Genomic DNA, 16,116 nt, shown 5'->3' with positions numbered 1-16,116 from the left:
CACACGTGAAGGGAATGGCATCGGCGTTTCCAGCGGGGAAAAGATGCCGCATCCAAAAACATCCCGGTTCCCTCGGTCATTAGCATCTGCCATGGCTGAGAATCACAACTGCATTGAATTGGTGCCGGGAAGCAACAGACCCTGCGAGCGCAGCCCCCACCTCCCAGCTGCTCTGGTGCGGTTTCACAGGAGGCTGGCAGGGATGAGTGTGTGGGATGCCTGGGAGCACAGGACCCATTGCAGCCTGGCTCCTGGGGACCACTCTGCCGTCTCCCCTGGGTTCAGGAGACACTGCTTGGGAGCCTGGGGTGCAATAAGGTGGTCCCCGAGGCGGCAGAGGGTCCCCACTGCAGCAAGTGGGGCCGCATGAGCGTCTAAGCGTGTGAGGGGGTAACTGTGCTGCACATTCGGCATGGCAGAGCCACCCCTGCCCCACTGCAGCCCCCGCACTCGGGGCCGCGCTGCATCTGGGAGGGCCCACGTGTCCCCCCTGACTCCCACCCCTGCATCAGGGGCCTGGGCAGGAACGGGGGGGGCTGCAGCACGGCCGCCCTCAGAGGAAATGGGACGAGAAAGGCCTCGGGGAGGCAAACCGCCGCAGGAGCACAGTTAGCTTCACCCCAAGCTGTAAGGGGCCCCTGTTTCCCCTGCGCCCGCTGTCCCGCGGAGATTAGCTCTCGGCTGGCTGGGCTTGACAGGCAGCCGGAAGAGGCAGTGCAGCGAGCACCGTGGGGGCCGCCCGGAAACCCGGGCAAAACGGGCACCGCGGCAGCCCCTTCCCTCCCTGCTGCGGCTCGGTCCCCGCTCAACCCTCCCCATGGCTGCGCTCGCCGCCTGCCAAGCCCCAGAGCAGGGGTCTGGTCATTCGCTGTCACCCCACGTGCTGGTGGCAAGGTGGCAAAGCCGGGGCCGTGCTGCACAGGAAAGGCATGGCTGTCGCGCTGTGTTTCCCAGCGCCGTGCTTGCCCCTGGTCGGCACTATCAGGAAGGCAACCCGGTTCTCCCGCAGCCGGCGTCGCCCCGTGCTGGTGCTGCCAGAGCCGGCTCCCTCCCCGCCCCTCTTCCCTGCCGGGGCTGCCAGCTCGGCTCATGCTCAGCCAAGTGCGCGGGATGAAAGGGTGCTCCCGGGGTACTGGGGAGCACTGGTGGCAGCATGAAGGTCACGCCGCGTCCCAGCGGCGTGGCGGCAGCGCTCTCTAATGCTGCTGATCAGAGATGCCCGTGGGGATTGCGGAGCAGCATGGAGGTGACCCCTGCGCTTGGGGTCAGCAGGCCGCGGCATGCGTCAGCCCAGAGCAGCTTAATCCCAACCGGGCAGGGGGAGGAGCGCGGGGGGGTGGCAGATTCCTGACCCACAACCGAGCCTGGCATCTTCTCCGGCACCGCCGTGGTCCACCTCCCGCCGTAACTGGGTAGGGTTGAGTGGTGCCGCCCTGGCACCGGGAGGGCAAGGAGAAATAATAGGAAGAGGCAGCAGAAAACATAAAGCAAAAAAATTCCTTTTGTCTCGAGAAAGCAGCCCTTCGGACATTTTCTGCCTCCCTGAAATAGCTTTTCCTGCCACCCAAAAGGAGATGGAATATTTTGCAGGGCATTATTTCGGAGGATTTTTTAAAAAATTTTTACTGTAATCATGTGACAAAGCTTGAAATGCTTGTGAATGGCTTGATACGTGGGAAAATAAATATGCAAATACTGTCCCCGGGTTTGCCAGCAGGATTCCCCGAGCTGTTTCCCAAGCACACGGTTCAGCCTATAGTCGTTATCGGTTCTAGTCACTCATGCAAGACCGCATGAAATGCAATGCAGAAAATCGCTGGGTTTTCTGCAAGCTGAAAACCTGCGCGTAAAGCTGTAAGTAAAGGAGGCTGAGGGGAGACCTCATCGCTCTCTACAACTCCCTGAAAGGAGGTTGTAGCGAGGTGGGGTCGGTCTCTTCTCCCAAGTAACAAGCGATGGGACGAGAGGAAACGGCCTCAAGTTGTGCCAGGGGAGGTTTAGATTGGATGTAAGGAAAAATGTCTTTACTGAAAGAGTGGTTAAACATTGGAAGAGGCTGCCCAGGGAAGTGGTGGAGTCCCCATCCCTGGAGGTATTTAAAAGACGAGTAGATGAGGCGCTGAGGGACATGGTTTAGTGGGCATGGGGGTGTTGGGTCGACGGTTGGACTCGATGATCTTGGAGGTCTTTTCCAACCTCAATGATTCTATGATTCTATAAGTTGCAGGGAGCTTTGCAAATCCTTTCTCACAGAAACTGTCTTTTTGTGCACAGCTTTAACTGGAAGCAGATGCACGCACAGGGAGCCGCAGTGCGTCTTGTCCCGCAACAGGCTTGCAGGATGCCACGGGACAGTGAATTACTGCACGTGTAGGCTGGAAATGGAGAGGATCTTACCGGTATTTACCCCGGTGCTGCAGTTCGTTCCCTCTGCTGTGACCGCCAAGTTCGTCAGGGACACGGAGGTGCCTCGGGAAATCCTGGCAGTGGACGGAGCGCGTCGTGAGAGGCAGCTTCGTTCAGCTCTGTGCCGTGGGAGGAGGCAACAGCGAGCTCGGGCTGCCAAAAGGCACTGGACAATTAAACAGTCCGGCACAGGAGGAACCTTGGCGAACGTAACATCTTCCACTGCCCCCATGTCAGGCCAGGGGCACCCCTCTGCTTCCTGATGAAGAGCTCATCCTCGCCGTTAGAGAACTGAAGAGTCGAGCTAATGGCGCTTCGTGGGGTTTGGGCCTATGTCCAGAAGGGAACGGGCTGGATCTAACTGTGCAACGTCGCGCACGCTGCCGATGAAAGAGCCGCTCGCTGGAGCCCAGCACACACAAACTAGATTTATCTCGTCACCCCCTGAGATGTTTTTCCCCCCGCGCATGGAGGCAGATGTTTGGTTGTTTAAGATTTAAAATCATCTACCACTGAGATACTTTTCAATAATGAGGCATGATTGGGAAGGATGTAATCGATCCATTTCTCAATACAAGAGAAGCAAGAGGCTTGCAAGTGAGCGTTAAGTGATTCACCAGGTTAGATGCTCTCCTTGCTTCCCCTGTCCTCTCTGCTTAATTCTTCCAAGTTTGAAAATGATTCTTTGCTTCTGTTTCTCTTTTTCTCAAAACATCAAATTCTGATACAAATGGAGCAGGATGGGAATGGGTTTATTTCTTTGCTATTTTAATACAAGTATCCACATATTTCTGACCACAATTTCTCATAATAGTATAAAAAAAAAAAAAAGAGATGAGTGGACTTGTAGCTGCTTCGAAACACTTGCTGAAGTTTCAGGTTCTGAAGGATTGATGGGTCCTTCTGGGCTGTGACACCACTGCTTGTTGCACAGCCTTGTCTTCTCTTATCAGGGTGTTAGAGTCAGCTGGGAAAGAGCAGGCCTGCAGGCCCACAAGGAGAAATTAAACATCCTGGACAGATGTCGGGTCAGGCCCATGCAGTTTCAGCTGAAGCTTTCCAGGCTGGTTTTGACCCGTTCCATTTCATGCAGAAAACTGTAGAACTGGGGCAAAGTTAACTCTGCAGAAAAAGAGAGGCATCAAGTCTTAGATTTCAGGTTACGCTTCCAACACCGGCAAAGCCATTCTGGTGCTACCACAGAGCAACTCGTGTTCACCTAAGCTAGGCAGGGTTAGACACTTTGGCTCTCGGCAGCTGTTTCTTTACGCTAGGCTGGGCTGCGCGGGGTTCCGGGCTAGGATTCTCCCAACAGCAGCTGACACTTGGGAATTGTTTACTTTCTTTGTCTGCCAATGCTGCTCTGACCGCTTTTCACGACTCCATGGCATATCTGTATTTACTTACGCAAAGATGTGAAGAGTCCCCAGCAGTCAGTGTTCCTAAATACTTCCAGAGCGACTGCGGCGGGGAGAGGCCAGGGCAGGAGCAGCCGCAGCATCCACCAGCGATGCTCTCGCAGTGACCCCTGCTGGGTCCGCGCCCAAAGCTCCCCCACCTCCAGCAACGCCCGGGAGCTCTGAGCTGCCGCTCCGCTTTCACATACTCAAATGCTTGCTTCTTTTCCAGAACTGTTAACTCACCTATATATACGTTTTCCGTTTGGCTCCCTTTTTTAATCACCAGCTTCAGCTTGGGGGAAGAAAAAGCAGAGGTATTTTAATTCAGAGAGACCCGTATTCTGAGCGCCATGAAAAGACAGAAGTATAGGAGTCTGCTGTGAGTTTCAGACGGGCAGACTGCTGCCAAGCACGCACATCTTTGACAGGCTTTTTGGGAAGTGTCACTGTAGGAATAGATTCCTTCGGCATTGAGAGGATCTCTGGAAGTCGTTATAAATGATCACATTTCCCCTCCCTCCCCAAGATAGCGTGACCTTTGCTAGATTGAGCTTTCTGAACAGCTTTTCAGAGTGAGCTACACTTCTGTGATACATGATGTCTTCAGAAGAGAAACAAATAGCAGTGTGCCTGCTATCTGCTGGCAGCTGCACTCAGAAGACTGAAGCAGATGCACTGTTGCAGAGCTTGCTCCTACGAGATCTAGCTTTCCTCTAGTTCCTCTCACAGCCAGTACTTCCCACGTGCCTGGTCGCAGCTTGTTCCTCAACTGCACTACAACCTGAACTCTCTGATGTAGGAGATTTACCTGTAAGAAGATACTTCCCACTTTTTCCAGTTCACTGCTCCCAGCAGTCACTGTGAGTCCGAAAGAAGAGAAGGGAGATAATCTGTTAGCTAAACTGTGAAATAAAAAGTTATTTAGCCGAGAGCTGCTGTTGGGTTTCCCAACCCATTCAGTTTATGTTTTAGCTCTATTACCTCCAAACTTCCACTCCATATCTATCAGCTGGTTAATCATCAGCGTCTGACCAACAGCCAGGCGTGTGAGGGCGGGGGAATTCACCTTCCACTGCAAGAGCAAGAGACACACAAGCAATCAATTCGGAGAGGCCTCTATTTATGTTACCTGTAATTTCAACGTAGATTGGAAACTAGGCAGACTGACGGCAGAAGCCCAAAGTGGAGGTGTGTAAAGGGGCAAACTAATGTGGTCGGGAGGGCTTTCAAAGATGTTTGAGTCCTGCTAGGATTTCCACACGCTTTGTCACTTCTGTAAATGAAACTGACTGTTTTTGTTTTAACACTGGTTCAGTGTAACAATATCTGCCCAAAAAGTCATGTGTTCATGTAACTGCATGACCCCGGGGCTCAAAGCATGCAAAGCAGAAAAACAATCAAACGAAAGCCGCGCAGAAGTGCAGGAATCACTAAACCGATGAGGCAGAGGCCAGGGCAAACCAGAAGTATCATTAGACAAAGTGTTGCTTATCAGTTATCCGAGGATCTTCAGAATTCTGAGCTGGTTTTGAAGAAAGTACCCAAAGTGCTGACACATCTCAGTATCACAGGGGAGTTTTACAAATTCCCACTCAAAGACTGTCATTTTGTTAGCTTAGAAACAAGCAAAAATATATTAATACCTGTTCTGCAAAATAACTGGCTTTCTCCTCACTGAGGCCTGTGGGAGAAACCATATGAGATTACCATACGTGATAAATATTAATTATCTTTTATTTAGTGAAAGTCAGGTGACCTACCTAGAGCAATAAAATCTGCTCTGACTTGTTCAGAAGACAAATTCCTTTTCAGGGCACCTGAATAAACAATGCAAAGAAGAAAAATCACTTTTTACCGAGTCAAACCAATCTTTACCGAGTCAAATCAATGCAGGGACGGAGAGCCTGCGATCGAAAGCCTCTGTTCTTGGACTGTGTTTTGAAACAAACCACAGCTCATCAAGATAGGAAATACAGCTGTGCCTGCCGGTATCTTTGCAGATGCCCAGTGCTTTAAAAGTCAGGGCGATGGGAGTGCCCGAGAGAGAGAGGGGGAGAGATTTCATTGCAGGTATCCATGGCAACAGCAGCAGCGGCTGTGTTTTGAAGTTGCTGCTTTCTCTCCTATAGAAGCTTTGCTTGTTAAAGGAGAACTGTTAAGGCTGGCAGGCTACTAATTTGACCTACCTGCTGTGTTTTGGATTATGGGTGTGAACGTGTGCATATAACACTTTCCCCTGCTGTGCCTGCCTCCTTTGTTCTGGGGCACAGGCAGCACATGGAAGTTTACGGGGATTCTGTTCTCTGAAGCCAAGAGCAGGAATCTCATAAATTCAAAGAGCCTGCCAGTCCCACGTGGCTTCCCATCTGCGTAGCACACAGGCAAAGTTATCTGCCGTAATCTGTTCCGATGCTGTCTGTGGCATCCCAGAGCTAACGAAAAGTTACAACGGGATTGGAGCCAGAGCACACAAAGAGGAATGACGAGACTGAGTGCACCTAGTCCAGAATCAGGAAGGGAGAAAATGCCGATTCCGCATTAAATACCCCCAAGACAGTTGTAGGAAAGGAAATTATTCATTGCCACTCCTGGACAGAAGAAATGGCTTGAAGTAGTAGAACAAAAGTTTAGACCAAACGCAGGAAACCGTTGTGCAAGGATTCATGGCTGTGAAGAAAGCTACGGGGAACCCAGGACTGAAGGATCGTAGCAAGGGACTATTAATAACAAGAAGGATCAATGGGATGAACATGAGCGGAGGTGTTTGATGCATTATCATGTCAAATGGCAGCCACAACATCAGAGTAATCTCATAAAGTGCTGGAGTCTGAGGTATTCAAGGGGAATCCCCCTGCCCCTCTTCCCCACTATTTATGAATGAGAAACTGCTGGACACGTAAGTGTTTTTCTAAAACAAGACTGCAAGGACAGATGTCTCCTTTACATGGCCTAGAACTATGCCGGTTTCCAGCCCGCTCTAGAGGGGTGTGTACCCTGTCTTATCCGTCTCAAACAGTGCTTGTCCTCGTAGGAATTGCAGTACTGGGTCACTTGGATGGAAGTTCCTACAAAGACTTAGTGCCAACATAAGGCTGCACTGCTCTGGCAAAAAGGGATTTACAGGTACAAGTTAAAGCAAGCACAACATTGTCACAGTGCTGTGCCTGCATTTAATGCACAGATATTTAAGTGAGTTCAGTTAAGCCTGTGAAATGTGTGTGCAGGCAGGCCGTAAAGAATACAAAGCCCGAGTCACCAAACAGGGATATTTCAACAGGAGAATTTTTGATTCTTAGATGCTAAGGCATTTATTAGCTACCATTAGCACTTACTGGGCAAACCAAGTGCGCTGTCGTTCTGAAGACATACTTCAGCAGCATGCAGAAACGGACGCAACAGTTTGGCCTCAGGGTAGCATATGCAAATGTATCACTTACCATTAGGTACCAGAAGAATACTTTTGACAATGTTTTTCAGGGGGCCCAAGCTGATTTTATTCATGGTGGCAAAATCCGAGAGCTGAGTCAGAAACCTTTCTACCTGCTCAAGAGAAAGAGCAGTGACACAATCTCATCTCTGCATGTTTCTCACCAGAGAGCTGCATTCACACACTTCTCCGTGTTCTGCACACGCCTTACCTCCTTGGGCTCCGTTAGAAAGCGGAAGAGCACTTCAGTCAGCGCTGAGAATTGCTGTGAAGAAACAGGACAGTGTTACAGAGTCGGGCATCAGCACGCATCATTTCTCAGCACCTTGCCAGCCCCGTCACCACCACGACTAGGTGGTGATATACCATCTTGACGCAGCTCCACCTGCCTCCATTGGTCCCAGAGTTTGACCTCCCGTTCTGGTAAGGTACCCCCATCCTCGGCATTACAAGATGCCTATGGATGGGATTTGCTCATGGACGCTTTTCAGAGACTCTCAAAGGGTTTGTGCAGCTGGTAGCTGGCACTGCACAGGGCTTTTGTGACTCGTGGCTAATCGGAAGCTGCTGTTCTATCCCATGTAATCCAAAAACTGTGAGTTGGAAAAGATGCGAACATCTACTCTCATGTTTCACAAACCCCATGGGGTAACCGGACTAACTCGGGAAAGGAAAAGAACTGGTTAAGGTCTAGTCGCTGCCTTCAGTTTTCTGAGCATGCAGCTGGCAGGGCTGGAGAGCCTGCCTGTGAGGCAGAGCACCACTACCCTCCCTCCCTCCTCTGCCAGCACCAGCACTGGCCATGACCTTCTGGGTACGGCTGGCTGGCCTGCTGCTGCAGTGGCTCATCCTGTCCTACCCTCCTGGTCAGCCGTGTAACTGAGATGGCACCGGGCTGTTACCCACGGTTCTGGCAAGCTGAGCTAAAAAAGCCTCAGCTCTCCCACTAACTTCAGCATGAGCTGAACCAGCTTCTGAGACGCGGCCCCCCACCCGGCGTGTCGGCGACCCGGAGGCAGACGGGTACCGCCAACCGGGAGCACCGACTCGGGACAGGAGGGCGGTGGGGTGGCAATCACAACCCGAACGCTGTGCAGTCCCACCGAGAAAAACCAGTGCTCGACAGGACCCTACTGCCCACACAGGGCACGACGTGAGCCCCTTCGTCAGGAACGCCTTGCAGCCTGAAAAACGAGCTCCCGGGGCGCGCGGGGCTCGGCCGGCCAGGCGCGGGGCTGTGCTGCTGAGCACGGGGCCACGCTCTGCAACCCCGCAGACACCAGAAAACGCGGTTCCCTTCTGGAGCGGGCCGAGACCCAGCGGGGACCCTGGCATTGGGGCCTGGAGGCCTGACCGGGCCCGGTACCGGGGCTGCTCTGGGGGTGCGGGGCCTGACCGGGCCTGGTACCGGGGCGGCCGCGGGGCCCGGAGGCCCGATGGGGCCCAGTACTGGGGCTGCTCCGGGGGTGCGGGGCCTGCTGGGCCCGGCACCGCGGGTGGCGGCTCGCCCCGGCCGGCTGCGGCTGCCCCGGAGCCGGCGGCCCCGCGGGATCCTGGGCCGGGGCTGCTCCCGCGGCCGCGCCCCGCCCTCCCCCGGCCCGGCCCGGCCCGGCCCCACCTGGGCGCTGAGCTGGTTGAGGTTGTGCATGTCGCCGCTCACCGCCTCCGGCACCGGGTCGCGAGTGAAGTTGAGCAGCCCCATGGCGGCGGCCGCGGCTCCGCCCGCCCCGCCCGGCCCCGGCGCCGGCGCCCGCCTCAGCCTGAGCATTGGCGGCCGCACTTTCCGCACCGCCGCCGCCCCGCTGCCCCCGGCCCCGCACCGGTGGAGGGGGGCGGCCGAGGGCACCCGGTGGGGCTCCCCCCCCCCCCCCCGCTCTCCATCCCCCGCTGGGCCCGGCCCGGCCCATGGCGCACCCCGAGGCGGCCCCTTGGCCCCCGCTGCCGCAGCCCGAGCGCCCGCCGCGGCGCTGGGGGAGCCCCTGGCTGGCACCGGGCGGGTGGCCGGCAGGCCGGCGTGCCCGGTGGCCCACCCCGGGGCTGGCGGCAGTGCTGTGCCACAGGCCCCGTGGCCACGCAGTCCGTAGGCTGCAGCGGGGCGGGCAGGGGGGAGCGCAGGCGGGTTCGCCTCCCAGCACACCTTCGTGCGCCATTAATCGGTCGTATAGAGCCATTCTTTTTGACGGGAAGGTTTGGAGCAGCCTCTTGCTTTCCTACCCAAAACTAGTCGTTAGAACCCCAACATTAGAGCTGCACTGCACGTATATATCCCTGTGTTTGTGCCAATAAATGTTTACTCTTCCTTCCTCTAAGATCTCCATCCTAGAGATATTTAGCCACATGTTTAATTTTATGCACTTCATCACTTCCATGGAAAGTAAAACGTGTGACGCGTGGAGCCCAAACTACAGGCAAAAAGGGAGAGGGCTGTGGGTACCCACAGTGTGCGGGAGGCTTAAACTTCACCCGCGGGGTGGAGGTCTGGCTGACCGCTGAACAGTGCGAGTTGTTTTTCTGTACAAAAACCTCAAATAAATTGTTTAAAAAGCACAGTTTATAGGGTGAATGTTTTTTTTCCCCGGAAAATTCCACTCAGGACCCGAAACTCGGGTATGAGTTTCCCCCTCCGGATGCCACCCCAGCACTGCCCGCTGCTGAGCCTGGCACAGGCTCACGGTGGCGGGTGGCCCGGGGCAGAGCAGCTACCCGGGGGCAGGGCAGCTCACCTCCCGCGGCTGGGCTCCGTGGGATGGACAGGTTTCGGGTACGGAAGGCGAACAGGCAGCTCAGCCCGGACAGAAAGTGCCGAGATGTCAAAGGGGTCAGGGTTTCACAGGGAGATTTTTAACCCGATTCTCGCCATATCCCATAACCAGGAGGTCTCCTTGGTTCAGAGACGTGTATGAAGGCAGGTGAGTCGTAAAATCGCCTCCTCGCCCACTGTTACACGGTCTCATTTCTGTTTGTGCTCGGGAGGAAGGCCTCGGTCTGGAAAACTGGATGTATTCCCGCCGAGGACAATGGAGTTGATTGCACGCTTAAAGACTCCCTCGCCTTAAGCTGCTATTTTGCAGCTTTCCAAGAGCAGGAAAATAAGCTCTCCAGCAGTTATTTCACTATCAGCGTGAATGTGTCTGATCCGTTTTATCTGGGAAGGTGTTCCCTGGCTGCCCGGGCACAGGACAGCCTATAAAAGCCTTTGTGGAAGGTAAAACTGCGGCAGCCCACAAGGCTTCTGTTTTATTACTGACACTTTCGATTGCAAATGAGAGCGTAGGAAATTTTATAGTGCCTTTCATTGTGAAGATATCCCAGTAGTGGTTTATAAACAAGGAGTTAAGCAGCAAAGTACCACTAATGATGAGTTAAGAGATATTTATGGGTGGTCTGGCTGGAAATAGCATTCACGCTTCCTTTTCTTCTCCCTCTACCTCCTAGTCCAGCTGGGAGATTTTCTATTTCATATACACAGAGTGAATCGTGTACCTCAATTGAATAGGATTGTTGAGGTGAAAAAAACTGCATCTGGGGGTGCTTGCAGGATTTGACCCTAAATATTTAGGACGCCTTAAAACAAGGTGCAGATTTTTCACGTTGGAACAATTTATCAGGTTCTGCGGTCAGCTGGCCACATCAGCATGTTTAGCTTGTCTCTGAAAAAAAGTTAATCTTAACTGAAACTCATTCAGGGAGATGTGTGGACTGCGTAGCATGGGATGCCAGTGCGTGTGAACACGATATTCCTCCCTGGCTTTAGAATGATGCATGCAGCCTTATGTAAATCTTCCTAAGTGTAAATTAATAATTGCAGTTAATTATTGCACATTTTCATAACCACCAATATTCATTCACCTGTACTGTGTGGCCGAAAAACTGAAACAAGGAAAGAGGCAATTTTCTGTCTGGTTTGCGTGCTGGGATTAGCCGTGCAGGAGCAGCCTGTGACTGATCTTTACTTCCCTGTGTCTTTCTAAGGTGATGCTTCAGGAACTAATTAAGGATGGTCTCAGTGCATGCGCGTGTGCTTGTGTGAGCATGCAGGAGGTACGGCAGGAGGGAGAAGCCAACGTTGTTTCCCAGGCAGCAAACCAAATTCTTGAGGAAAGTTGAGTGACAGGATCCAAGAAGAAGAGTTTAAGTTGAGGTACGTGCTCATAACATCCTGTTCAAACAATCACCAGGAAACTCGGCAGTCCCACCTCCGGGGATGCTGGTTTGGCTGCAGTGTGGCATGCAAGTGCCACGAACCCCGGTACGGCACTGGCGGTTCTGCAGCGGGAGGCAGGTTTGGTTCTGCCAGCACTCATCTTTGAAAAGGATTTACTCAAATAAAAGGTTGCAGGGTGACGGTCTGGATTAGTTACAGGGGTGCCAGGCGGGGGATGGTCCCCAGCGCCCTGGGCAGAGCCCCCAGGGCTGCCCCTGCCTGGTGCAGGCAGCCTGTGTCCCCAGGCAGCCATCAGCCCCGATGGGTGCCTCTGCCAGGCCATTCTCATGCAGAATGTGTCGCTGATGGACTCATCAGAGCTGAGGACAAGCCGAGGACAGCAGTTGGGAGTTACAGATATGCACCCTTGTTCACCACAAATACTGGAGTAAAAGCAGCAGCAAAAAGCAATGGGACACACACACAGACACAGGGAAATAGGGTATTGAAAATGGTGCACTCCAAAACGAGCCAGAGGATCGGCGTGCCCTGCTTCAGATGCATTTTTCAGTTTCATTTCACCTGTCAGACTTGAAAAGCTTCCTCAGCACTTGGAGAGTGTTACCTGGGGAAGACTCCTTGTTATATACTCCCAAGAGATCAAATCCCGGGGTGTCACCGTCCTGTTCTCTGATGCCACTTTCTATCCAAAGCTCTAAAAGCACTTTACAGTCACTCTGAGGTCAGCCTTGGAGCACCTTCCTGAAGTGGGGGAGTATTGCCTGCACTTGCTGGCCTGAGAAAGGCCTGGAAAAGCTAAGAGTGTGTGAATGAGCCAGGGGTAAAACCCAGACGCCTTTCGCCCTGGCTGGTGCTGAGCCCACCCGCTTTCTGTGTTTTCTGACCGTCTGCAGTGTCTGCCTTGGGCTGTCTGGACTAGGGAGAACATCTCTCTACACGGGCTGAGGGATGCTGCAACTCCTCCTGGCTTGCTGGTGTGATGGAGATTGCCCAGCTGAAACTTTGGAGGGGTTAGTTCTGTTCCCAGGGGAGGCTGATACAAATGAGATCTTCGAGACCAGGATTTCGGTTTCTCCTGCAGTTTAATGCCCCTTCCTCTCCCGCATCACACTGCACCATTTGCTCCCAGGCAAACGTTGCTACAGGAGTAAATTATTGCAAGCATTGCGTGCAAAGGTTGCGTCGGGGCTGGAAGCACCACCGCTGGGCTCTGGTACGCTCCTGCCTTGTGACCGCGGGCAAAACCCTTCCTCTGCCGGGGCTCCCCTGCCCGTGAGCCTGGGTGATAATCCATTACCGGGGAGGGCAGGAGCGGCTCTGGACCTGGAGTGGAGGGGGCTCTGCTGGCAGCTGCCCCCTGGGAGCAGCGTTTCTCCCGATAAAAGTATATATGCTTAGGAGGGCGGTTTGGGGAGGCCTCATCACTTCAGATTAGGCTGTAGCAGGCGTATCCTGTTTTCTAGGAAAAAGAGGATTTTGTGGCCAGCTTTGTTAGAGAGGCATTGAAGATTTTTCTTTGTGTGCCTTTGCGTTTGAAGTTTACACGCTGGTAGCTGCAGACTTTCTACGTGTTCTGGTTACACGGATGACACTTATTTTTAACCTTATTTTTATTAGAGGTTTGTATCATGTGGTCCTGGCTAGCCCACAGGAAGGGCTGGAAACTTCATGTAGGAGGGATAACACTTCCTATCTCCGTGTAAACAGCAATTCCCCCCAGATGGGAAAAGCCAGCCCAGCTGTAGGGGAGGCTGGAGGCTGCATCCCCACATGTGGCAGCAGGATGAGGCTTTCCCACAGCGGGGACGGACCTTGCTCTCAGTAGCCAGAGCCCTGCCACTGCGCTGCTGGGTAGCACGGCTCTTCCCCGGGCTCAGGAGAGATGCCAGGGGCAGGAGAGCTTCTCTGGGGAGTGGTGGTGAGGAGCAGCTGGTCACTGGGAGCTGCGATGGAGCGGAGCTGGCAGAGAGGTGGGCGGTCAGAGTAGGGCTGGGACGAGGGCTCAGGCCACGGAGCTGCTCGTGGAAGAAGAGGACACATCCCATGGGACATGCTCCGATGGGGTCTTGCAGTGAAGAATGCCAGGCAGTGAAAATGGTTGTTACTGCAGGCTGGGAAAGAGCTGCCATGCTGTGTGCTGTGCGTACACCGACACGGGAAACCCCAAGGCCTGAACGCAGCAGGAGCATCGCCGCTGGCTTCAGCGAAAGGAAAAGTTCCTCCTGCTCCCTGCCCCAGGGTTGCTAGAGGAGCTCGCAACTGTCCGAGGTGATTTAATGGTGCTGGTGCTTTTCCCTACCTGCTAGAAGACTAAACAACACTTAGCCTTTACTGGGGCCTGGGGATCTGGGACCCACAGATCCAGAGATGACAAGGTTGCACTGCTGAAGGTAATGACACATATTTGCTCAACTGCTTTATCTGTTTAGGATCTTCAGGCATGCTGCTTATGAAACATGGGGCAGGTCCCGACTCAAACATTTGGGTGCAAAGCAAGAGACAGCCGGTGATCAGAGCCAGAGCAGAGCTCCGGGCAGGGAACGGTGTTGGTTTGCCTGGTCAGGGTGGTGGAGGAGAATTTTAGGAAGAAATTTGAAGTGGGAGAGTAAGGTGGACAGAGAGGAGCTGGGCCTGGTGCCGTAACGTGGGGACACTGCAGAGGAGGCAACAGCTGAGCAGCCTTTGGTGAGTCGGAGGATTCAGGGTGGGGAGTGCTGAGTTATGTGTGGAAGGGCTGGCACGGTCACTGGGAGGCATTCACAGGGGAAGATGAGGAGTCACTTCTGATGGGAATGGATGTTGCCAGTCCCATCTGACTCTGTTGTGATGGTGACAGAGAGCGGCTCTTTCAGCTGCTCGGTCACCGGCTCCATGGATTTGAAACGCTGGCCGAGGGAGGCCAGCCAGGTGTGAAAATGGCTCTTCTCGCTGGAATGATTTTTTGCGGAAGTGTTGGGCAGTCCAGCTGTGCTGCCAATGGGAGAATCGCTCCGTGACGGGGAGGGAACGTGGCTGTGGCACGGTGTGCAGAGGATGTGCAGCCTGCGCCCAGGGGTGGGGAGGGACCCCCCACCTCTCCCCAGCCCCTGCTCCCTGTTCATGTAAGCCTGTGCCTGGCCACGCTTCCCGGCTTCTCGCAGCCGCTGCAGTGGTGGAGCGGAGGAGCTTTGTCCCAGGGCCATGTCCCACCGCTTGTCCATGCCGAAGAGCCTCAGGGCTGATGGGGAGCGGTGGCGGGGTTGCGCTGGTACCTGCCTGGCAGAGGCTGCCAGCTGCCAGCCCTTGTTCAGCAGGAATGGCTGAGAGCCTGGCGCAGGCTACCAGAAATGCCTGGCAGGAGCCTAAATATAAAATCCTCTTTAAAGGTACCTTTTTTTCCCCATGAGATGTCATACAAACTCTCCTGACTGTTAAGAAATAAACTTGCAGCATCTCTCCGTGGTTGTGTGTAGCAAGAGACTGGGAGAAGGGTCAGGGTTCAGCTCATAATCTGCCCAGAGCTGCTTTGTTTGGTACCAGGCCTTTTTCACAAGCAGTATGCACAGACGTTCTGTCCTGAATTAAATGATAACTGAGGGGAAGAGAGAGAAAGAGGGCGTTTCAGCCGGGCGGGAGATTGATGGCAGGTCAGCGGGGCCAACAGAGGCAGGAAGGTTTCCGTAGAAAGGGAGAGGAGCCTGTGGATGCTTGAAGCAAGGGCTAATTCCACCCTAACAGTGCCCTAGAAACTCTCCTGAGCACAACCCACAAAAGCATTTTGCTTTCCCGAATTTGGAAAAACAAACAGGAGTAAAATCTATTTGCTTGGTTTTGACCAAGTTGCAAATTAGCTTTAGTTTTATGCGGTGTGTGTTTATTTGAACTGTAATCTCCGGTGTTCCTGAAGGCTTATCCAGACCAGATTTCTCGGCCCTTTCTCTTGTTCACTTGCAGGGCTTTTTTTGCACGTGCAGCCACATTTTTCATGCTTGTGTTTTGCAGGGATGGAGGGGTGGGCTGGGGGAACCTGCTGTACAGGCCTGTGGGCTGGTCCAGGCGCTTCCCGCGGGTTTCGGATACTTTGGCTAACTAACTCATTTTTCCTCCTGGCCTTGAAAGCCTATTTCTGTCACACCGGGATAATCATATTCCTTCGTCTTACTGTTACACAGTTTTCCGCTGGATCTAGAAGTAATAGCAAGTGAGCAGAGAAGATTATACCCCACGTGGACTCTGGATGCTTTGTCCTGGGCAGGAGAGGCGCAGACTGTTTTCCTCGTCCCCAGCACAGCCCTCGCAAGGGTCTCGCCTCTGTACGGCAGAGGGAAAGGACAAACAAAAAGTGACTGTAAAACCTGTGAGGCTTTGTCTGCCCACGCCGCGCCGCGCTGCGAGGGGCACAGTGCTGATGGAAAGCCGGTGGGCAGAGGGGCGGCTCGGCGGGGCCAGGGCTCTGCCCGGCCCCGGGGTGCCCCTTCTCCCCCGAGGGGGCTCCACCGCCGCGGGGACTGAGCTGCGGGGGGGCTCCGAGGGCCGAGCCCCGGGGGGATCCTGAGCCCTGAGGGGATGCCGGGCACTGGGGGGACGGGACGGGACACCGGGGCGCCGGCGGGCGCCGGCGGATGGGGAGCCGCGGGAGGATGCGAGACATCGGGGGGGCGGGGGAGCCCCGGGAGAGGGACGCTGAGCGCCGGGGAGGGGATGCGGGGCACCGGGCGATGCGGAGTCCCGGGCGATGC

General features: G+C 54.3%; 1 protein-coding gene across 2 annotated transcripts; it reads right to left on the bottom strand.

The window, feature by feature from the left end:
- Nucleotides 1–3,142: 3,142 nt before the first annotated feature.
- Nucleotides 3,143–8,973, bottom strand: COMMD7 (COMM domain containing 7). 2 transcript variants are annotated; one of them, XM_076351935.1, is made up of 9 exons: nt 8,852–8,973; nt 7,445–7,498; nt 7,244–7,346; nt 5,567–5,623; nt 5,450–5,487; nt 4,788–4,878; nt 4,615–4,664; nt 4,050–4,098; nt 3,143–3,528 (listed from the first exon to the last, which is right to left on the bottom strand). In XM_076351935.1, the coding sequence occupies exons 1-9, from the start codon at nt 8,933–8,935 to the stop codon at nt 3,452–3,454; spliced, it is 603 nt and encodes a 200-aa protein (XP_076208050.1). In that variant the 5' UTR covers nt 8,936–8,973; the 3' UTR covers nt 3,143–3,451. The 2 variants fall into 2 exon arrangements, with proteins under 2 accessions (XP_076208050.1, XP_076208051.1); XM_076351936.1 differs by having other exon boundaries at nt 8,894–8,958.
- Nucleotides 8,974–16,116: the final 7,143 nt, after the last annotated feature.

This window comes from Aptenodytes patagonicus, chromosome 14 (genome assembly GCF_965638725.1).
Source record: "Aptenodytes patagonicus chromosome 14, bAptPat1.pri.cur, whole genome shotgun sequence".
NCBI classification, from domain to species: domain Eukaryota; kingdom Metazoa; phylum Chordata; class Aves; order Sphenisciformes; family Spheniscidae; genus Aptenodytes; species Aptenodytes patagonicus.
The sequence above is the reverse complement of the archived record's forward strand: the minus strand, read 5'-3'. Positions and strand labels throughout refer to the sequence as shown.

Excerpts from the sequence above, each read along its gene's own strand:
- COMMD7 (XM_076351935.1), bottom strand. The coding sequence starts at position 8,935 with ATGGGGCTGCTCAACTTCACTCGCGACCCGGTGCCGGAGGCGGTGAGC. Across the intron at positions 7,347-7,444 it reads TTCTAACGGAGCCCAAGGAG|GTAGAAAGGTTTCTGACTCA; the intron begins GTAAGGCGTGTG and ends TCTCTTGAGCAG. Across the intron at positions 4,879-5,449 it reads CCAGTTATTTTGCAGAACAG|TGGAAGGTGAATTCCCCCGC; the intron begins GTATTAATATAT and ends TTGCTCTTGCAG.